The 24,452-nt window shown below is 37.4% G+C and overlaps 1 protein-coding gene across 4 annotated transcripts in view; it reads right to left on the reverse strand.

The window, feature by feature from the left end:
* Nucleotides 1–24,452, reverse strand: part of EPG5 (ectopic P-granules 5 autophagy tethering factor) — a 100,380-nt gene that overhangs the window by 62,526 nt on the left and 13,402 nt on the right. For all 4 annotated transcript variants that reach the window (XM_063077056.1, XM_063077055.1, XM_063077054.1 and 1 more), the window contains exons 3-14: nucleotides 23,965–24,208; nucleotides 22,704–22,840; nucleotides 21,731–21,838; nucleotides 20,796–20,869; nucleotides 17,470–17,572; nucleotides 15,100–15,214; nucleotides 14,564–14,714; nucleotides 14,321–14,476; nucleotides 11,094–11,251; nucleotides 7,939–8,093; nucleotides 6,096–6,236; nucleotides 1,480–1,644 (exon numbers count right to left, since the gene is read on the reverse strand). In XM_063077056.1, the coding sequence (XP_062933126.1) occupies nucleotides 1,480–1,644; nucleotides 6,096–6,236; nucleotides 7,939–8,093; nucleotides 11,094–11,251; nucleotides 14,321–14,476; nucleotides 14,564–14,714; nucleotides 15,100–15,214; nucleotides 17,470–17,572; nucleotides 20,796–20,869; nucleotides 21,731–21,838; nucleotides 22,704–22,840; nucleotides 23,965–24,208 (1,707 nt within the window). The remainder of the gene's footprint in view (nucleotides 1–1,479; nucleotides 1,645–6,095; nucleotides 6,237–7,938; nucleotides 8,094–11,093; nucleotides 11,252–14,320; nucleotides 14,477–14,563; nucleotides 14,715–15,099; nucleotides 15,215–17,469; nucleotides 17,573–20,795; nucleotides 20,870–21,730; nucleotides 21,839–22,703; nucleotides 22,841–23,964; nucleotides 24,209–24,452) is intronic.

Consider the following 24,452-nt stretch of genomic DNA (forward strand, 5'->3'; position numbering starts at 1 on the left):
GAGCCATCACACTGCACCTACGTAGGTTTGAACCTGAGTCATCCCTCACCCCAGCCAAAAAAGGTATCTTTGAATGTAATCCCCCATCCCACCCTAGAATCTCTACAAAGACTTTGACTTATAGGTTAAGGGCACTGCCACAAACCAGGAAGATGCTTAATTAGTATTAAGTAAATAAGAAGATTTTTAATAAATTAAGCCTGCATTCCCTTTTCTTGTTCTACTATCAATGAAAATAAGATGCTCAACAACATAGGTAAAATATTCCTTCTGGAGCCCGAAGTTGCCTATTAAATTTCCCACCCAATCCTCCTTTGCAGTCTGAAGAAATATATTCCTTAACTCTTTCAAAGAAGATGACCTTCCTAACTCTAACAAAAGAGTGAGGGGACTCTCTAGTGGAGTCTTCATGCAGCTCTCTGGGAGAGGGGAGGCTGGGGGATTCTGGTCACAAGTCAGGGAATATGAAGGTGGAGAACAGCCCCCTGTCGCTCTCACCCACCATCACCTCCGTGAGATGAACCATGGGTAGTCCCAGGTGGTCAGGCACACCCTGGAAGAGAAGCTCCCTGACTTCAGTCTTCTCATGATGTATTAACAGGCATCATGTTAATACAAACCATACAAGATGGCCTAGAGTACTAAATGACTTGCTGAGAACAAAAGCTGGCAGACAGCTGTAGAGGGCTGAGTTCTCCACCATTTTCTCCTTACAATGTTAATATTTTGATCAAGGAGCTAACTAATAATACCTATTAGTTAAATAGAGGTAAAGAGGCAGGAAAGGTTTTATTTAAACAGTCAAAATCACTTCACATTGCATCTTTGGACACATATGATATGTAGCAAACCCTTAATAACAAACCATTAGTAACTACACCACTGAGTTCTTAACATGTGTCAAGAACTGTCCTAAATGTCTGATGTGTTCTGACTTGCTGAACCTTTACAACAACCCTATGAGGTATGCCTACATATATCAATGTTTACAAAGAGCAACCAAGGCTCAGAGAGTTTAGGAAACTTGCTCAGGGGCACACAGCCAGGAGGAGGCAGAGCTGGGAACAGAACCCAGACAGGCAGGCTCAGAGCTCAGGCTCTTAACCAATACATAGTGTTTCAGAAGACAACTCTGGCAATGACATGCAAGACAAACTGCAGGAGGAAGAGAGACCAGAAGCTGGACAGGCAAAGAGGCAATTAGGAGAAACTACAGTAACTAGCCAGAGACGAAACAACAGATACAAATGGTCTAAGGAAAAAGGGAAGAATTTTCAATGTGGAACAATTTATCTTCATTTAGAGGATGTTCACTATGCAAAACAGAATTAAAGAGAAGATTCTAAACTCTGACACAGCTAAATGAATTTGCAGACCTTGCAAATGATACTCTGAAACATTAATGTTTTGAGAAGATGCTTCCTTGAAAACTGATACATGTAGAACCTCCTGTCTCTTGGGAACAATTTTAACACATACCTGTTGAGCAAATCCCCAATTCAGTCCTTCTAGAATAACACAGGCCAGTTTATTCTTCACCACTGTCAGACTGTAATTCAATAACCAATCTCGAATCACAGTTATCTCTGAGGCAGAAGGTCGCCAAAGATACAAAGGCAGTTCTTTAAACAAGTATAGAGAAACCTTATTAAAAAGAAGACAATAATCATTACAATCAAGACTTAAGGATAATCCTATATTTACTGTAACACTACATTGTTAAACTGCTTGCAAAAATTTTTCTCCAAGAGGAAGTGGGGTTTTGTTGGATTTTTAGATAAGTGAAATGGAAATCATGGACACCCAAATCAAATGAGTATTAATATTGATGATGATACACTGAAAGCACATTTTGCAGTCCTTTGTAATCTTTTTTCAATATGTAAATTGGTAAGTTTCAGTTTAGGTAAACCACTATACTAAGACACAAATTTAAAGTCATGATAAATAAGGGGGTGGCCATTCATTTTACAAAAATTTTAGCACTTTCTTCTATTCTATGCATTTTAAAGGATATTTCTATGAGCTTCAAAGCAAACTGGGGCAGAGAGAGGGACAGGAGTAGAGATGAAACAAGATCAGCCAGCTGCTGAAACTAGATAACGGGTACATACGGATTCATTATAATATTCTCCCTACTTTATATAAATTTGAAATATCCCATGATAAAAAGTTTTAAAAATCCTCTTCACATAAAGTCTACAATACCACTTTTTTAATAATATATCTATTTAAAAAATTATGATAAATCTGGATTCCCTTATTACAATTTGTTTTAAGGGAGACTGATCAATTCATTTTATAATGTCTAGAACAGTGCTGTCCAATGGAAATATAATGCAAGCCAAAAATGCAATTTTAATTTTTCTAATAGCCATATTTTTTTTTAAGTCAAAAACCTTCAAAACTCAGTCAGTATTTTGTACTGGAGCACATTCCAGTTTGGATTAGCCACATTTCAAGGGCTCTATAGTCATATGTGGCTACAATATCAGACAACACAGGTCTACGACATACCTACTAGTGTTTTTCAGGTTCTGCACTGTTCCAAATTGAAGCCAAAACAAAATTTGAAAGAACAGTAGAAAGAATTTTTATTAAATAGACTTTTCTTTTCTTTCCTTTATTTTTACTGTGTGTGTGAATTTAATTAAATTTTCACAAGGACTCATTAAAAAAGATCTTGATTATTCTGAATAAAATGGTAAAATGGTAACCTTAAAAAAAGAAAAGTCCTACTTTACCCTGTAAGTATGTGACAGAAAGAAAAATAGTGGTGCTGGAACAATCAATATAGCATTGAGATCTGTCCAGAAAAGCATCTATGCCTATGTAAAATAATGGTATGGCACAATAGCTGCCCATCAAGAATGAAAGTGGGTTTATCGTGAAAGACCCTAGATTCATTAAAAGATTAACAAGAAAAATATTACAAAGAACTCAGTGCCAATACATTCAACTAGTTAGATGAACCGTGAAAATCCCTTTAAAAACATAATGTACCAAAACTGACTCAAGAAAAAATAAAAACCTGAATAGTCCTACACATGTTCACGAAATTCAACTTGTTATCAAAAGACTTCCCACCAAGAAAACTCCAGGCCTTGATGATTTCACTGGTAAATTCTATCAAACACACAAAAAGGAATTAATAGCAATCTTGCAAAATCTATTTCAAAAAAACAGAAGAGGAGAGAATGCTTCCCAACTCAAGTTATAAGGCTAACATAACCCCAAAACCAAAATCTAATAAAGATGTAACAAGAAAATAAAATTAAAGATCAGTACCCTACATGAATATACACAAAATCCTCAACAAAATATTATCACATTGAATTTAGCAATACCTAAAAAGGAAAACACACCAGGATCAAGTGTTTTTTATTCCAGTAATAATGGTTCAAACATTTGAAAACCAGGCAATGCAATTCACCACATTAACAGAATAAAAGAGAAAAATCAAGAGATCATATCAATGGATGTGGAAAAAGGCACCTGAATACCCATTCATGAAAAAAACTCAGCAAACTAGAAATAAAAAAGAAATTTCCTCAGTCTAATATAGAGCATCAATTAAAACCCTATACCTAACATTACACTTAATGGTGAGCTTTTGAACCCCTTCCCCTATGATAGGGAATGAGTCAAGAAATGTCCACTCTCACTACTTTAACTAAATATTGTAATAAAGGTCCTAGTCAATGCAATAAGGCAAGAAAAAGAAATTAAAGTAACAACAATTAGAAAGGAAGAAACCAAGTAATCCTAGTAAGAATTCTCAACAAAACAGGATATACACAGTATATTTCCAAATATATTTATGTTTTCACTTAAAATCAAAAGATCACTGCTATGGGTTGAGCTGTGTCCACCAAAGGTTCATGTATCATTCTCTACTGTTGAGGGTGGGAAATCCTATTATGGTAATTGAAAGGCAGGGCCTTTAAGAGGTGATTAGATTGTGAGGACCACACCCTAGTGAATGGATTGAACCATTCATGCAGTAATAAGTTGAAGGTTTAATGGGGGTAATGGGCCTGGTTCTGATGGCTTTATCAATAAGGAGAGTGAGTGAGCTCTCTCCTGCTTAACCCATTCACCATGTGATACCCGGTGTCGCTGTAGCCACCACCAAGAACAAGGCCTTTACCAGATGTGTCCCCTGGACTTCAGACTTCCCAGCCTGCAAATTGTAAGAAATAAATTTTATTTCTTCATAAATTACCCAGTTTCAGGTATTCTGTTACAAGCAACAGAAATGGAATGATACGATCATTAATTTCACTTAGGAGGTTATAGAGAAGATACATGGATTTCAGTAACAAAACTAAAATGTGACTTCTGAAGTAAGCCAATCTTTGAAGTTACAAAATAGGTCCAAAAAAAAATATGACATCAATTTGCAGGTGTCATCAAACAAACCTCTGAGTTCTGTACTTTGAGATCTCCCAAAAGGCTTGGTCCTTATCACCCACTATCCTAACCAGGAACAGTCTCCACACAGTTATGTGCCCTCTCATGCTGGGCCTCTAGAACAGAAAGTTATCTGCAGACACACTCCAAGTGTGTCACTAAAAGTTCGGGGTCCCCAGCCATAGCTCATTCCCAAGCTCTGGAGCTATGGTCTGATTCCAGAATAGCCCAAGGTATTAGCAAAAGTATTCAAAGTCATCATATTCATTTGAAGGCATAGGGGACTTGAACAAGGCCCTCCAAAAACCTGAGCAAGTTCACAGTGCACAATGGAACCACACGTATAAACTGAGAGTGGAGGCATCTTACAGAAAACGTGCTCTAAAAAACATTATGGTTCCAATTTTTACATTTAAAGTTAGCCATATCTCTGGGCACAATTTACTACCAGAAGTATTATTGCCAAATTAAAAATGAAAGTGTAGCCAAAAACAGAAAAACACTTGAGAGAGAAATGTCATCACAACAGGACACAATGTTTTACTTAAAAGGAGAAAGTACCACATACTGTCACTATGGAAAACAGTATGGTAGTTCCTCAAAAATTAAAAATAGAATTACCACATGATCCAGCAATTCCATTTCTGGGTATATACCCAAAAGAATCGAAAGCAAGGTCTCAGAGATATTTGTACACTCATATTCATAGGAGCATTAATCACAATAGCCAAAAGCTAGAAGCAATACAAGTGTCCATTAATGAATGAATGGATAAACAAAATGTGATATATGCATACAATGGAATATTATTCCAGCATAAAAAGGAAATTCTGACACATACTACAACATGGTTGAACCTCGTAGACGTTATGCTAAGTGAAATAAACCAGTCACGAAAAGACCACATATTATATGATTCCATTTATGTAAAATGTCTAGAATAGGCAAATCAATAGAGACAGAAAGCAGATTAGTAGTTGCTTAAGGCTGGGGGAAATGGAAGAATAGGATGTTGTAACTAAAGTGTATAAGGTGTCTTTCTCACGTGATAAAAATGCTGCAAAGTTGATTGTGGTGATGGTTGCACATATCTGTGAATATACTTAAAACCACTGACTTGTACACTTTAAATAGATGCATTGAATGCTGTGTGAATTATATATCAAGAAAGCTGTTTTTAAAAACTACATGAAGATTGCAAAAGGGATTGTGACATATGACAGAAATAAACTGTATCTGTGTCTTGCTCAACTAAAATTACTACGTTTAATTTTGTTTTTGACTGATTTCACATAGGGCCTCCTTTCATAGTCACAGTTGTTTTTTCTAAACATAAAATATAAGAATTGTGAAAGCCAAACAAACTATGAAATAAAAACTGTTAATTAACTACAGATTATAACTAAATGAAAACCTGTTATTGAAAGAAGTGGGAAAGTCAACTTTGAGGAGTTTTGAGAGAAACAATCACAGCTTTGTATAAGCAGCAGCTAATCCCAAGTTGGCATGGAGACTGGCACAGAGACTGGCACACAGTAAATGTTAGTTCCTTTCATCTTGTTGTGCCCTTAAGTGACAGAGTCATTCCCACCAACCTTCCTATTTTTACCATTGTTCTATTACTTCAGGATTTTTTTTTTAAAAAGGAAAAAAAAGCAAAGAAACAAATTCGGTGCTCTTACCATTCCAACCTGGTCAATGGTTTCTTGAACTCTATCCAAAAGGATAGAAATTATCTCAGGGTGAACAGCTGTGATGGCCCCTAAAAGCTCTCGACCAACCTTTGAAAAAGTCTCTCTGGTGGACAGGGTAACATAAGATACCTAAATGGAGGGAAAGGAGGAGATGGCACTTTTAATACCAATTATCAGTCTAAAACACATTTCCATAGTTTTTTAAGTAAAGCAGAAAGAATCTCACATTGAGCCTCAGTTCACACCATTTTCAAAAAGATGTCGAAACTTCAGATAGCAAACTGTCTACCCTTACAAGTGGAAGGTGGGAGGAAAGGGGATCTAGGGAAATGGCAACTATTTATAACAGCCGCTTCAAGTGCTGGATTCAAAATATATCCCAAAGTTTGTCAGTAGCAATAAAACAGTCCCTTCGTGTCAAAACTTTTTTAAATTTGAGGATATCACTAAAATGATGGAAATCAGAATACATTTCATGGAAATGCCTATTCTCTCCTACAAAATAAGACCCCTAACTGAAAGAGCTTCCAAAATTTCAATGTTTAACAGCTCCTCTTGAACAGTGTCTTTCAAGCCACAGGTTACAATCCATTTTTTTTTTAATACAAAGAAATACAACAGAAAAGTAAGAGAGAGAGTAAAATAGAATAGAAAAATGCGACAGTGCATCACAGGAAGATTAAGTATTGCTTCAATTATGTACACACACACATACACACGTGCACGCACACACACAGGATCAGAACATAATATAGAATGTAATTTTTACTATAACTCCTGGTCAAAATACTGGAAATATTATTCAAGAGCATAAATATTACCTTAGCAATAGATCTTGAGAATGTCACTTAATGTATGTGAAAATACAAATTTTCCCCATATTTTTTCCAGACCCTGAAGACAGTCTTGAATTCCAGATCCATCCAGGTCTTAACTTCATGCTTGATCACAAAGTTACAAGTATAGACAGAGCTAAATAGAGTATGTGACCATAGAAAGAATTTTAAATCATCCAGGTCTCTCACTCTCAAAGTGGAGTAATAGTGGAGGATAATAAACTCAGAGAATCTTCTTCGAACATAATTTTACTTGAATATACTTAATACTTTAGAGAGATATTTTTTATAAAGAATAACAGATACATGACAGTCCAAAGTGCAAAATGTGCATGGCTTTTTAAATATAGACAGAATTCCAACGAAAGTTTTGGTAGCCACTTTGAGCTAGTCCCTAGACACTAAGGAGTCCAAAGTTTACTCCCTTTCACCATTAGGGATGGCTCAGTGAAAAGGTGAATAGAGTTAGGTTCTCAGCCCAGCTTGTCATTTTACAGATGAGGAAAATGAAGCCCAGAGAGAAAAGATAATTTCTGACACGAGATAGGCAACTAATAGCAGAGTTTAAACAAAATTCATGTTCCGAACTCCAGGTTCAATATTCTTTCTACTGTCTCATTTAAAATGGCTTGGAAACCAGGCTTCTGTATTACTGGCAGGGGTGGAGGAATGGAGTTTGGGGGAAGGGTGTTGAGGAAAACATGCAGTATAAAAGCTACAAGTGTCAGGCTGTGCTAGATTGCCTATTACTTACCAAAACTCATGCATCACATGTCAAGAGACAGCAGTGAGTCATAGAATGGTACGATTTTCATTTCAATACTCTCAATAGCAAAATGATGTTCCTTTGATTCTCTATCCCCTTCCATGAGTACAGACAGTAGCTCAATACTCATAAGCCACATTTTTTTTAAGAGCAATCCCAAAAGAATCAACAGATGGACAACCCGAAAGAAAACATTTTGTAGCTGACTTAAAAAACTTCATATTCTAACCTCATATATCTCCAGAACAATAATTTTTATGAAGTCTTCATCCATGTTGGTTCTTCTGGCCTGAGCCATCTGAGCAAAGGTAGTCAGAAGACAAATCACTTCCGAGCTATTCATGGAAGAAAGACACTTCTCAAAGTTCACAAAGTGTTCTGGGTCTGCAAGTTTAAATCAAGAAGATTAAAATGGGGAAAAAATAAATTTATATACTTTAATTACTCTTCCAGAGAGAAAGAATTAATTACTCTTCCAGAGAGAAAGAGAATATAAAATTAAAAGATATTTTAAAATATTTAAAGATACAAAAGGTCTTCCACTGTTCCAAAATAAATTTCTACAGGCATCAAGAAGAAGGACGAACCAGATGGCCTCTGTAATTCCAATGAATTCTAAATATAATGCAGTCTCACGGGAGACATTTAACATCTCTAAGCCTCAGTTTCCTCACATGTCTCAAAAGGTTATTTAAGAAGATTAAATGGCATGTCACTGGTAAAGTGCTTTGTTAACTGCAAAGCACTATTACTGTCACTAGGTGAGTAACCTGCAAAGACAGTACTGCCAATTTAAAAGGGACATTAGAAGCTACTTGGCAATTGTCAACCAAATGAGTGAAGACCCTAATAATGAAAACTGCAATGTTTAGCAAACTATTCAGCACAAACATGGCATTCCAAACAAAAGAGATTTGCTTATAAATGAAAATTTGGGGCAAGAAATTAGTTATAACCATGACTGGAACTCTTGATGAATGTAATGATATATATAATATGTTTTCCCTATTTCTCAAAGTACACCATGCGTGCAATATTACATTCTGTCAGTAGGGGGCAGTATTCACAACTTTGCAATACATGACAGAAAACTAGATGTCACAAAGGCAGTTTTACAAAGGGAAGGGGGGAAAAGCCCATTTAAAATACATACCCCTGATGGAACTTTTCACAGTAAGAAGGCAACAAGCCAACAATTTTTTCATATTTACACATTTGAGAAATTTAAGGTAGTTCACCAAATTTTCTGTATTTTCAAAATAACTCTATGGGGCACTTACCAAACCAATTTTCATTTCCCATCCCCAGATTGGCTTTATAATGGAAATTATTATACAGAGCATTCTCAGAATAATGAAAATTGGAGTTGCCATTCTAACTTACAAAGTTTTAAGGTACATATCAAGGGAGAGGCCTCACATGCTAAAGAACAAATAAGAAAGAAAATAAATTTCTAATTAGCTTTTAGAACATTAACTTTAAGGACAAATCAGATAAACACAGTCTACATTTATTTGTCATTAAATTTCTAGTAGTCAGAATGTTGATTATACTAGAAACAAACAAACAAACAAAAAGAAGCCAAATTAAAACAAGCCAATTCTTAACCATCACTGTTGAGAAGTCTGCTAGTTAGGAAATGTTAAAATTAACAGTTGAAAATTGTTCTCTGGAAACTGGTTTCAGGCTCACTCTATCCCCATTACCACAGATAAATAAGAATTGGCTATAAAGAATAAGAATTCTGGCATTTACTAAATATGAAACATGTTAGGAAGGTAAAACAAAAAGTCTCATTCTCCCACAAACTCAGTAGCAATCAAGTCTCCCAACAAAATTTAGAAGATGAAAAAACAGCAAATTAAAGCAAGAGGATTCAATTTTGCAAAGACCCCACTCTTTAACTTAGGTTAGAACCTAATAAGACAAATGAAGTGTCTCTACTGCGTCACAGTAATTCATATCCCAGGTGATAAACAACATAAAAGAGATGAAAGAAAAGTGCTATGGTAGCCATGAGTTGAGTCCCAAGAGAAAACTTCCAGCAGCGGGATCCAAAGTCCCGTGGTGAGGCAAGGCTGGTACTGCCTCTTCACGGTCTGGAATCACATCTGTTACAGAGCAGACCTGTTCAACAGCTACATCTGTTACAAGTGCTTAACACGGAGCCTGGCAGATAGTAAGTACTCAATGAAAGGAGATGACACTACAAAGGAGACCTAACCAAGACTAAATTGTACAAAGCAGTGCTACTAAACGTACCGGGCACGTGCAAAGGAAAGTCTGTTTCTGTGTTAACTATTTCACCTGCAGAAATAGCTGCCAGGGAACAGAAAAAGGCTATGAAATGTTCTCACCTAGCTCACTTTAAAGCAAAGGTCCAATTATGGGAACACATTAACTTCAACACCTCCCCCAGGACAGTGGAGAAGCATTTTATGAAGCAGAACAACAAAAAGGAGTACAGAGCTACCACTAAAAAGACAAAAAAAAAAAAAACAGAGACAAAAGTGCATTCATGCAGAACCCCAAAAAGAGAAAAAACAGAAACAGAAGAATAAAGATATCAACCTAGAAAGAAAAAGAAATGAAGAAAAGAAGATCATGAATGTCTGTAGACACTACCTTGCAAATATACTAGAAGCTCAATAATTTTTAAAGCTTTCAAAAGTTTATGGTTTTCTTTTAAGTGATATACACATCTAAAAATTTGGAAGACAGAGTTAGCGTTTGGTATATTTCTTTTAAAATCCTGTTAGTATTTTGGTATGCTTTCTACCAGATCTTTTTTTTTAGCATACAGAGTAATTCTTAAAAATTATTATATATAAATCCAATTAAACAGCCTGATTTTTTTACATTTTTAACATTATAACAAAATCAAATAAATACCCTGTAGTTCAGTGGCGGTAGGACACTAAAGCTTACCAAGTTTTCCCCAAAATTAATTTTTTAAACTATACCTCTCTACATTTTTACCTCATTCATAAAAATAATACTTCAGAAAAAAGAACTAATAAAAGATATTAATGAAACAATTGTGCAGAAAACTTTAAATCTCTAGACAACTAATACATATTTGTTAATCTGACTGTAAACTAGAATCATTTCACACATAAATGCAAAAATGTGCTTCCTAAAAGTTAGAATACTGTGTTTACTGATACACTGGTTTGAGACCAATTAAATTTGGATTTCAGCCAGTGACTGTCTAAAAAAATCAAAACAATGGAGCAGTCTATGAAATTTCAAAATTATTACAGTTGATTACACAGAGTAAAACATCCTCCCTTCTTCCCTCTAAAAGTAAAAAGCATGAAGCAATGACAAGAGAGGCACAGAGTTGGGGAAAGCTGGATGCTGCGTCCTCCGGTGCTTCTGTACCTTGGAGCAGCTTCTTGCATTCAGCAGGCTGCAAGGTGGAGCAAAGCTGCTGCAGGTTCCCGCTCTCCACCTGGTGCATAAGGTAGAAAAGCTTCCAGAGCATTTGGACCGACAGGGTTCCAAAGGGCATTTCAGACATAAACAGCCAAATGCCAAGTCTGCATGTGAAAAAGAGCAGAAATAATTTTATAAATTAGTCAGCTTCACCAGACTAAGAAAGTAGACAAATCTTCAGCTCTCAGAGAAAAAAGATTCTTAAATCACATTGCTGCAATTTTTCTAAGCAGCTTGGGTCAAAAACTCGAGGATGGATAACGATAACAGCAAATACTCATGAAGCACTTATTCTGTTCCAGGTACTGTTCTAATCACCACCTCATACATATGTATGCAAGTATGTGTGTATATATGTGTACAGTATCAACTCATTCCATACTCACCAAAACCAAGGCAACAATTACTGGTATTATCCCCAGCTTACACATGAGGTTACTAAGGCACAGACAGTAGTGGGTGACAGAGAGGCTGCTACCTAGATGCGGATGCATGTCTGAGCATGCAAACAGGAACACAGGTGCACACAGACACATGTGCAGTGTGTGGGAGGGGAGTCAAAAACCATCCAGTGACTCCTCATTGATCACTGAATGAAGTTCAAACTCTTCAGCCCCACATAAAAAGAACCACATTTCCAACCACAACCTTCCTTGCACTCAGAATATTACAGCATTCCAACAAGCCTAGAGAACCCCCTACACCTCCAGGCTCAATGTCCCTCCATGTATGAAGCCCTTCTCTGATTTCCTACTCAGCACCGTTACAGAATTCCACCCATACCTGACTTTGGCATTATTATACCTTTCACCAGTGATTCGCATACTGTAGTGGGCAGAAAGATCTCCTGGTGACTCTGTGGAAAATGCAGATTCCCAAGCCCCACCTACAGAGATCCTGATTTTGTAGGTCACAGCTAGGACCCAAAAATTTTATAACCACCCTTGGTGACTCAGACTCAAGTGATTCTTAAACCACACTATGAGAAATATCTTGCAGTACTGTAATTTATGTAGCCATACTAGCTTACCAGCAATTTGAGAGCAGAAACCAGGTCTTGTTCATCTTTACATAAACCAGTCTGTAACTAGAGCATTGTATTTTAATTATCTGGTACCTAAACCAGTATCTCGAAAACAATCAACACACTCAATAGATGCTTATTAAAACCGTGTGTGAATTTTATCATAATAGTAAAAATATTTTTTAAAAAACAGTGAGGTACTAAGAACTGTTGCTATAATTTGGGCATAACTACAAATTAACCAATTACAAATAAACCAAGTTTAATAAAAGATAAAGAAAAAAGAAAGGAATAGTGTATGCCTAGCACACATCTATGAACCCAGGCAGGCTACTGGTGGCCCAAACCCACACTGACCCAGATCCTGGAAAAGCAACAGCTAGACTTCTGAGCAAGAGTAAAGAAATTTTTAAGTTCAAGTGTGGCCGGCTTCTATCTTATTAAATAATTACCCTAACATCTCCCAAGGGACCTGATGCTGCTCTAAAATGGATACCAAGACAATGAAGAGAAAATGCAAAAGCTTAAAAGTAATGTCACAAAACAGGGTATATTTCAGGCTACAAAATTCCCTATATGGCAGGCAGGCAGTAAGTCTGGCTTAGGTTTTTGTTGTCTGTCTTTTGGTTTTGTTTTGCTCAGGTTGAGGGGATTGTACTGTCAAAAGTTTCCACCGGAATGCCAAATAAATTTAAATTTCATGATTTTAAATATTTGTTCTTATATAATTTATTTTCTAAAATAAGTTATGCTCAAGAACAGTAGCTCTCAATTTTAAAATTTAAAACAATTATCTTTGTGAATTATATATACATATGTATAAGTAGGGTTCACAGCTCAATATATAAACCCTAGTAAGTAACTAGGAAGAGGGCTTTGCCTCTCAGCTAAACAAGCAGAAGAATGAGTGATAGAAGATCCGAGATGGAAGACTCTTCCTACGCACCACGCCAGCTTCAGCAGGCAGGTGCTACTACACTGACTTCCTGGCACAATTCTGCATGGGATTTGGTGCATCTCATGAGATCACCAAATTTATGGTATATATGTAACAAGAGTAATCTAAAGATAAATTTCTATGCCCAAGTTCTATTTACGTTAGACCCATGCCTTCTGAGAGCCTTAAAGTGGTTAACACTTAGCTAAGGAGTCCTGATCTGTCGCCCAGTCTCTAAGTTACCTTGTTCTTCATCTGAAACCACCCAAGAACTGCCACCACTCACATTTGAAAAGTCTTTTATGGTTTAAAGCACATTTCTACACATTACCACAGTTTATCCTAACATATCTATGAGGATGATGGAACAGTAATATCATTATCATCTCCATTTTTTAAATGAAGAAAATGAGACTACAAATATCAAGTGACCTGCCCAAAGTAACAGTAAATGGCAGATCAAGACTCAAACTCACTACACAACACACAATAAATCAAGGTCTGTAGCTACGAGCTTCATGGCAAGAGAGAGTACAGACAGCTAGCTGAAGAGAGGGCAAAAGTGGGGGAGAGCTAGCAGTTCACGAGTAGAGCTGGGTGGGGTTGGAGGCCGGCCCACATCTCCTAGTGGAGGGCACAATCATGCAGCAGAACCGGCTCCTACCCATGGCCAGAAGCTCAGGGAAGGCAATGCAGGATGCTCAGCTGTGCCCCTGCCTCTGCTTCAAAGGCATCCTAAGCTGTGAGCAGCAACACAGAAGGTATGATCAGAAGACAACATTTACACAGCCAAGACAGGGGACCAAGATCCATGACATTCCTAGACCTTAAAATCCTTACAGTTAAACAACTTGAACAATGATCAGCAAATCATTTGTATGTACTGAGCACCTACCATGCCTCACTGTAAGCACTGTAGTTGGGTTACTGTAATAGAATTTACCCTTGTCTTCCCCTGCTCAAGGCTGCCCAAAAATTCAGGGTGGCAAAACTGAGATCATAACTGAGTTATTTTAAGATAGAAAGAAACCTAAGAGAGAGATCATTTCAGTCGACAAGGGGTACACTAAGGATTAGAAAACTAAGACCCAAGAATTTTCCCAAGCTAAGAAATAGATGAACTTTACTACTTCAGTCAATGACTTTTATTCCAATCTTTCTTACTAGCCAAGGAGTTATTTCTCACCAGTTAGTTATCATCATATATATTACCTTTTGGCTTTCAGCACATGTAAGACAGCCCTCAAAAACAGCTCATCAAATTCAACCTGGAGTTTTTCCATGGAGTAAGGCTGCAGGGCCAATCCTGAGCCCGGGTTATGGCTCACATACTGTGCCCAATGGTCACTCACATAACCAAGGGTCATCCTGAGCATAAGGAAAGACATAATCAGGCTTTTCTCCACTTTCACTCAAACTCACCACAGAGACAGATGGACCAACAGCAGTTGTTACCTGATCATGTAACCTATTCGTTTCACAAACTGCCTGTAGCGTGCTCTATTAAAGGTTTCTAACCCCACAGCCAGAAGTTCTACTAATGAGTTGGCGAAGGCAAAAATTTTCATCATCTCTTGAGGTCTTGTTGTTTCAGGTAAATAATCACCTAAAAGTTAATCAGATAAAAGGAAAAAATTATAAATACTATGAAAAAACACTGAAAGATACTTTAATGAGGAAATAAATCCAAGATGGAAAGGAATTAACAAGCCCATTACTCTGGCTCCTATATCAACATGAAATAGGAAACTTGAGACAAAGTGCAAAACTAAAAAGAATGTATTTAAGCTGGGCTATGTGTAAGCTTGCTGGACTTCTCACATTTAAACACTATGTGGGAAATTAGAAGCTCAAGAGAAAGGAAGCTCTAGAGGAGCCGGTCACAGGAAAATCTGGATCAGGAGCCTACACATGAAGTAAGACTTCATGCAGAGTTCCTCTTTGAGCTTGCCACTACCACATTTTATATATGACAAAAGAAACTAATCTACCTTTTGCTTTAAACCCAAGAAGATGTTGAAAGAGTTCATGAAATGGAAACTGTGATAAAAGGATAACCAAGTCATCTTCATTAAGCAGAATCCAACTGGTCTCAGGGTCTTCATCCTAAGGGAATAGATGAAAAAGTATGTCAGCTGATTTCTTCAGACCACACTACAGTCAAGAGCAACAGAAACTAAATTATCACAGGTCTCAATGGCATACAGACTCAACAATCTTCACGGACTTTTCCACCAGGACAGAAATTTACAATCTCGGTTCCACAGATAGCCTGTAAATCCCCTGAAATTGTAAGCACAACTTTATACATAGCTGGGTCATGTCCATTCTTCAGGTGCTGAAACTGTTCTCATTAAATTTCCATCCCAAAGAAGATAGAAAAAAAAAAAATACTCTAGAGTGAGAACCTTACGATATGGCTCAGTGCTCTGACAATATCAATTAAAGTACCATGCCATAGAGTCCAAATTATTTTAGCTGCAATTCTCTTCCATCAAAATCAAGGTCTACTGTAGTACTCAACACACTCGTGAGGAAGCAGTTAGTATTTGCTACCGATTATTGAAGCTCCACTGTCAATTAGCGCTGCTAAAAGCAGGATAAAAATAACAGTGGTCATAACAGAGATTATATATGGGAAGTCTTTGGGGTCTTTTTGTTTGATACGGAGCATTAAAGTCACTTTAGAAACCAAGCTGACTTTTGTCCTAAGATATCCTACACTCAAAAGGGAAGGATGCAAAAAGTTCCTGAGAACTTGAAGACTATCAATTTCAACAAGGGACTAATGCAATTCATTCATAATTTCTTTAAGCCACTCATTCATACCCTCTTATGTGTCCAAATGGCTAACATACAAGAGCTTTAGAAACTCTAGAGCAGCAGTTCTCAACTCTGGCTGTATATTAAAATCAACAGGGAGGTTTTAAAACATCTGGATGTCTGGGTGTGGGCCTGGACAAGGTTTATAAGTTGTACAGGTGACTGATTCTAATACACAGCTCGTGCTGAGAAACCCCAGATGTGGATAATCAAGAATGCCTTCCTCCCACAGCCTTTTCTGATTCAGCATCACTCCCAACTTTCTCATCTACTCCCCAAGTTCTTGAATTTACTCAACACTGAGTGAGTGATAAGCATGAGCCAGGCAACAATGCAGGGTCCTTAATCACTATCTGTGTCTGGGATTAAATGCAAGAAACCTACCAGAAAAAAAGACTTCTCTCTCAAGAAAGACCACTCTGAAAAAAAAAAAAAATTACTCCACCACAATCTTTAAAAGGCCAATTTGTACCAGCTCCTGAGAAGTTCTCTTCAGGACAACTGCTCAGTTTCTAGCAAAGGTATTTGCACATTCACACCATTTATCACCATCTCACCACCTCCTGCAAGTCTCAATAGGAGTAAACCATTGTGAAGGAGGGTCTCCATTCTGAATGAGCCCTTAAGGAAATACACAGACATGATCCCCACAGCTGCCGTGGCTGTCATTCTGAGAACTGTCTGCTACACACTTCAACTCCTTTTAAAGAGAGAGATTTTAGTAAATCCAATTGCTAGCTATCCCAGATAAGAATATCAAATCAGGATTTGGACCAGAAAAAAGCACTAGTGCTGCTAATTAGCTGGAGGAAAAATTCCTTACAAATACACAACCATGTGTGAAGTACAAAGAAAAATTAACAAATATTATTTCAAGAAGATGAATTTTTGACCATAAGATTCTCACCAAAAACAGAGAACCATCTTCTACCTTCCAAATGAGATCTGGGGACTGGCCAGTTACCTCAGCTGGTTGAAGCGTGGTGTCATAACACCAAGGTCAAGGGTTAGGATCCCTGTACTCGCCAACCATCCAAAAAAAAAAAAGAAGTCAAATAATATCTGGATAAGAAGTTTATAGAAATTAAGGTAGAACCCTGGTAAGCTCCAGCTCTTTATTATTCAGATTCAGATCATCTGTAGGTAGGACTCCTTTACCCCCACCTCCAGAAACTAGTTACTACATAAAAGAAATTCCTAATATAAAATTTTACATAATATGGCTGTATTTAATTTCCAGGTTCCAAATAATTCCAACTGAAGAGAAGGATACTCTAGAGAAGGATGGCACCATAGCACATTGGCTCAAAAGCACAGGCTCTAAAGGCTCCACATTTGACCAATGACAAGTTACTTCACCCCCCTGTACATTAGTTTCCTCATCTGTAAAATGGGGATCACAATAGTCCTTACCTCATCTGGTTGTTGGGAAAATTAAATGAGACAATACGTGAAAAGTACTTAGAACAATACCTGGCACATAAGAAGAGCTCAAAAATGAGCTTCAAATCAACATAGAGGCAGACAGGACAAGTTACCTCTTCTCCTCCCTCATCTACTAGTGTCCAAGTCCCAGACATTGGCTCCGAGGATGGCTTCCGTTCACTGGGCTTCATGTGGCACATAAACTCTGCTCGATTTCTAAAGGAAAAGGGAAATCACTCCAATCACATAAACATAGAAAGCCCCACAAGTGCATTTTGGATCATATACTCACTCTGAAGAAGAGTCAGACATCGACCCACTCTTCAAATGGTTTAAATAAGTAAATAAGAAATACAAAGAGGCTAAAACCTCACTAATTTTTGATGGAGAGATCACACCATAGTTCTAAATTAGTAATGATGGGGGCTGGCCGTTGGCATGCTTGGGAGAACATGGTGCTGATAACACCAAGGTCAAGGGTTTGGATCCCTGTACCACCCAGCCACCAAAAAAAAAAAAAAAAAAAAGATAAATTAGTAATGAGTATTTGCAGGAAAGCAGTTATACCAACAAAGCTCCTGGCACACAGTGAGACCTCAACACATATGAGTACTTCAAAAAGTTCATGGAAAGATTCATATTATTTTTCAATTCTACTTTTCCCCTTAACTTTCTGAAATACTCTCATATGGATTGCTGCAGTACCTTAACTCAAACTAGGCTTACAAAGTATTACCAGGGAAACATGCCTTATCGAATAAAATAGGTTAATCCACACGTAATGCAAAAGATTGTTTAGGGGTAAAAAGTACAAAAACAAAATGCAAAAACACTTGTGAGTCAAATCATATCTGCCATGTGTAGGAGCAGTCCCATGCACCCAGGCAGTAAGGGAGAGGAAGCTGGTAGAATTCCTGCCGGCCAGGCTGTCACAAGGTGTCAGGTAGATCTGATGAGCAGGTGTAACCAGGAAAGTTTCTTCTCTTAGAACACAACCCAGTTCTTTTTTTTTTTTTTTTTTAATTTTATTTTGTCGATATACATTGTGGTTGATTATTGTTGCCCCTTACCAAAACCTCCCTCTTTCCTCCCTCTCCTCCCTCCCCCCCAACAATGTCCTTTCTGTTTGCTTGTCATATCAACTTCAAGGAATTGTGGTTGTTATATCTTCTTCCCCCACCCCCCCGGTTTTTTGTGTGTGTGTGTGAATTTATATATTAATTTTTAGCTCCCACCAATAAGTGAGAACATGTGGTATTTCTCTTTCTGTGCCTGACTCATTTCACTTAATATAATTCTCTCAAGGTCCATCCATGTTGTTGCAAATGGCAGTATTTCATTCGTTTTTATAGCTGAGTAGTATTCCATTGTGAGGATGTACCACATTTTCCGTATCCACTCATCCAGTGATGGACATTTGGGCTGGTTCCAACTCTTGGCTATTGTAAAGAGTGCTGCAATGAACATTGGGGAACAGGTATACCTTCGACTTGATGATTTCCATTCCTCTGGGTATATTCCCAGCAGTGGGATAGCTGGGTCATATGGTAGATCTATCTGCAATTGTTTGAGGAACCTCCATACCATTTTCCACAGAGGCTGCACCATTTTGCAGTCCCATCAACAATGGATGAGAGTTCCTTTTTCTCCGCAACCTCGCCAGCATTTATCATTCAGAGTCTTTTGGATTTTAGCCATCCTAACTGGGGTTAGATGGTATCTCAGTGTGGTTTTGATTTGCATTTCCCGGATGCTGAGTGATGTTGAGCATTTTTTCATATGTCTGTTGGCCATTTGGATATCTTCCTTAGAGAAATGCCTACTTAGCTCTTTTGCCCATTTTTTAATTGGGTTGCTTGTTTTTTTCTTGTAAAGTTGTTTGAGTTCCTTATATATTCTGGATATTAATCCTTTGTCAGATGTATATTTTGCAAATATTTTCTCCCACTCTGTTGGTTGTCTTTTAACTCTGTTAATTGTTTCTTTTGCTGTGCAGAAGCTTTTTAGTTTGATATAATCCCATTTGTTTATTTTTCCTTTGGTTGCCCGTGCTTTTGGGGTCATCTTCATGAATTCTGGAACACAACCCAGTTCTTAGTCCTCTGTTCCTTCCTCTGTGCCCTGACCTTGAAAATTCTTCCACTCCTATCTTTAACCAAGAACTTTCTTTCTCTCATGACTTCCAGCTCCATTGCTCTAGTGCTGTCCTTTCTACCTTAAGAGCTCCAGTCCTGAACTCCAGATGTCCCCCAGTATGCATCCTTTTGTATGCATCAATAACTTCAAATTTTCCTCCTTACCATACAGCTCTCCTTTCTGTCTTTCCTGTTAGGGCTACTAATACAATCTCAGTCACTTGGACTCAGAAGTCCAGAGTTATGTCTGACCCATTTCTTTCCCACATTGTTTACTCAATCATCTACTAAATCTTTTCCTGGGAAGATGATCATTAGGTTCCCCTACTTTTTCCCACTAACATTACCCCAATTCAGACCTAGAAGTAGACAGGCTTTCCAGGACCTAAGAGCCAGTGGTAGTAACACTGTTTAGGGTCACTTACACACAGACCCTGCCTTCTCCCCCAATCAAGAATGTGCTCTCTTGATGCTCGGCTGGGTTCCAGAGCCAGAAGAGCCAGATGTTTGTAACCATTCAAGCAGAAGTACACATTCTTCTTCTTCCTTCAGTCTATCCTAATCTTCCTTAAATACAACTTTTACCCCTGCTCGAAAACCCTCAATTGCTACAAATACAACACCATATCAAATCTAGATTTCTCTACTCTAATATCAAGGACTTCTACAATCCAACCCACCCAGGTTATTCATCTTTATTACCATCTCCTGCATGCCTTCATCCCAGCCAAGCTGAGCTCCTACCTGTCCTCTGCACAGATATCCGAACCTGCATTTGCACCTTTAATCACTCTGTTCTCCCCACCTACATGCCCTCCCTACTCCTCCTCTTCTGAAATCCTATCCATTCTTCAAACCCAGGTCATCTACCATGGAACCCGCTCAGACTACTCCACTCAACTCTTTATTCTCCTCCTTTTTATTGCATCAATCATAGCTTCAAAACTTAGCTATGATATAAATCTCTTTGACTTTGTTTTCTTCTTCTGGCACTAAATCTCTTCTTCTAAGAAATGGGTCATCTTTTCTGTCTATGGCATCTTTTAAATGGCATATATGACAAGAGAGGCAAACCCTGTAAAAAGGGACCTAAAGAAGGATAATTGTTTATACATATGCAGTTAAAAGGGTGACTTTAGAACAAGGGGTAAAAAATCCAAAGAAAATCTGCAATGTTAAATTCTAGAATGCCAACACTTCCCTCAGCAGTTCCTCTTTGGATCTGTGCAGTTTAAGAAGCCAATTCTTAAAAAGAAAGAAGCATTTTGATTTCTACTACACAAAGAAAGCTCTTCCACACTTACTTAACAGGAGACATCACCAGGGCAAGGGACTGCATAAAATGGAAAACCCCTGATGGGTTATTCAACACTTTGATCTGAAATCAGAAAAGGAAAAAGTATACTGTAGAAACCAATAACCCAAGTGTCCATAATCTTAGTTCACAAGCATTCTAACAAAACAGCATGAAGCTGAAACTGGCACCTAATGCATGAGAGTGAGACACAGCTCATGGGTTACCTGGCAACACTGACTCGGCTGTACCAAAGACTAGAGGCAGCCGAGCAGTTTACATCGATTACCTGCAACAATATGGGATGAAGGACAGTACTGCTACTTTAATCCAAAAAGAAACCAAAAATCCTCCTTCTAACTGACGTTTTGCCACCAGAAATACTAGAGAGGAAAAAGGAAGAAGTTGAACTTGGCATACATTGTGGCTTCTGCCCTTCTGAATCGCTGCTAAGAGTAACAAAGTGACCAAAGGCAAGCACCAGAGAGGAGAAACTATTAACTACATAGTCACCTCCTAAGTATATGAGAGTTGATCACACAGATCTGAGATTTCGTCTAGTATCAAAGAACTTTAACATTCTGACGGGTTTTGTTTTACCTATACCAATCGTGGTATGAAACGGATTAATTTAGGAAGCTGTGTTGAATACTACAGAAAAAAGTCCTGGTGAACCTTCCTACACAGAAATTTTATAGAATTAAATACTACTGAATCTATCACGCCATACTACAACTGAACTTGTGCAATTCTATCATATCATCATTTATGGGTGGTTTCTGCATAAAACTCTTACAAATATATACTGGGTATATTTTAAGAATTTTATTTTATATCAGTATTTTTTAAGTACTTTTTTTTTTTTTTTAAGCAATTTCTTCATGAAAAATGTCTAATAAAACCTCTACTCCACCTTCTTCAGAATCAGAAGGCTATTCATCATACCTGGATGAAAGGAACAGCCCATTTACTAACACCAGCTGGGCATCGAAGTATATGGTTTAGAAGAAAGAGGTGATCTCCTGGACAGCCAACTCTTTGTAACACTGTTACCTGAACAATAAAGAACATATGGTCTCATTATATAAAAATCAGAATAATTTATCAAGGGGTCTAGTAAAGTCATTTATTCAATGTTTAAATACATGCAATCTTTAAGAGTAGTAACCAGACATAAGCTATACTATTTACTGGTTGAGTTTCTAGCACACAGAGGCCTATGAACCTACAAGTACCATGACAACACCATAAGTAGTTTCTCTGCAAATCTAATTTTTATTTTCTGGCAAATTACAAATCATTAACGTTCCTGGCCACAAGTGAATAGATACAACTTAAGTAGTTTATTCTTAATTAGTAATAATTTTTCAAGTCTAAATTGTATGCTTGGAACACCACCCAATATTTAAGAACTCTAGTCTAAATGTAAAAAAAGTACCCAAGGCAGCACCATTGAGAAACATAACCAATAAACAAATACCCACCCCCTCTGTAATACACCTAACATCCTTCCTAAGTTTTCCAAATCCTGATACCTTTCTTCTTTCTCTTCAAAAAAAAATTTTTTTAAATATGATTAAGTACAACACTAAACACAGATGACAAAAAGAATGAGGAAAAACTTTAGATCAGATACCAATATTCTGAATACACATTTAGTCTTCACTTTGAAATACTTCCCCCATTCCCATTTCTTCCTAAGTTGAAGGCCAGAGTTCACTTAATACAACGTTTATTAGAAAAGCACTTTGTGCTCAATAATGAACTAGACAAAGAACTTATTACCATGTCATATCAAAGAAGTCACTAATTAATCCATTAAATGGATCAGCTGTTGAAGAAAAAATACATTGAAATAAGAGATAATTCTTAAATATTAGGAAATTAAAATACTACTAGTCTATTTCTGTTTCCTTACCAATTTCCGCAGCCAGAGAAGAATATCGTCATGGAACTGAGTATCCTCATTAACTCTCCTGGTGAACATGAATAAGACACTAATGCACTCCTTCAGCTGACACAGATCAGAGGGAATGCTTTCTGCCTGTTTAGAAGCTATAAATTAAAGAGAGAATTAAATGAGTCGCACATAAATGAGGTTTTTGAAAGAATTTTTAGTGTCTTTGCTTAGAACAAACAAATCAAAAAAACCCTCTAACAGATGGTTTTTAACAGAGTTCAGAGGGCTAGCCAGTTAGCTCAATTGGTTAGAGCACAGTGTTATAACACTAAGGTCACAGTTTCAGATCCCCATACAGACCAGCCACCAAAAAAGAAAAAAAAAGATTTAGTTCAGATAAAAATACAATGAGAGAGTTGGATCAAAATATTTGAATTGGTACTAAACAGATAAACCAAAAAAATATTTAATTTTGAAGTATTTCAACAAGCAGAAATCAATTTCATCATAATTTATTATTTTTTATTTGAAAATAGGGCTGTTAGCTCAGTTGGTTAGAGCATGGTGCTGATAACACCAAGGTCTAGGGTTCTATCCTTATATAGGCCAGCAGCAAAAAGAAAAAAAAAAAAAAATCAGTAAATCTCTGGCCTACCCACAGCTCTTTGATTAGTTAAGAAAACAAGGTGGGGGTGAGGGGGTAAGGGGATGGAATTTCACTTTAAAGGATCCTAATATCTCTCCCAGAAATAAAAATCACATAATTCAATGAGCATATTTAATACTTAATATAGGTCACATAGTTAAGGCTAATTTCTTAGAACCCAAAATAAGATGGAAAATTCAGAATATTATATACCCTATGTTGAAAATTAAACAAAACAGCCCAACAAACTGGACAAGCAAAATTAAAGTGCAAGAGACAGAGGATATAAAAAAGCATTCTGATTTTTATTTTTAGAATCAAAAACTCCATTTGGACTTGAGTTGGTAATGAACACATAAGCCAAAACAGCGAAAGACATTAATGATAGAGAGCAAGCTTTATGGAATCCTGGAGGAGAGAATGACAGCTGTGGGGAAGGGAGTCCTAGCTGCTCCCAAGAAACGTCATTAAGGCAGATCTCAGTCCTACATTGGGGGACGCAAGGTAAATTGCAAGCACAAATGGTACCTTATAGGACCCATTATCATACAGTCAATTCAACCAGACTGTACCCCTGAATTCTTTTTTCATTTCAGAACACAAGAAAGAGTGAGACCTTCATTACTTACACACCTCGGCCTTGCTGATGAATTGCTAAAGATCTCAGAACAGCTGAACTATTGAGCAACGCATAAATGTAAGACTCTACTTGCAACTTCGAGAGCACGGAAGTGTAAGAATGAAGGGCCAGGGTCTGGTGGAGGTGCTCAGATTTGGCATCAAATAGCTTCTTTAGTTCCGCCAGTGCACTTTCATTCATCTCTACTCTTTGGTAGCGATGATAGCCAGAAACTTTCACTTGATCTGCACAAATACCCTACCGGTGGAAAAACAGGTAAAATATGAAACCAGTTACTCTTTGCATTTGAAGTAATCAGGCAGCAGATATAAGATACACAGGCTTCAGTACCATCTTCAAAGAGCTTATAATCATGGTAAGGAGACAATACTGTGTAGAGAACAATACCAGAGAATACATGAGCAGGTGCCAACGAGTATAATGCCAACCACAAATACATCACCAGTTCAGAGAAGGGGGGAATAACCCTAAGAAGTCAGTA

Source organism: Cynocephalus volans, chromosome 13 (genome assembly GCF_027409185.1).
Source record: "Cynocephalus volans isolate mCynVol1 chromosome 13, mCynVol1.pri, whole genome shotgun sequence".
NCBI classification, from domain to species: Eukaryota; Metazoa; Chordata; class Mammalia; order Dermoptera; family Cynocephalidae; genus Cynocephalus; species Cynocephalus volans.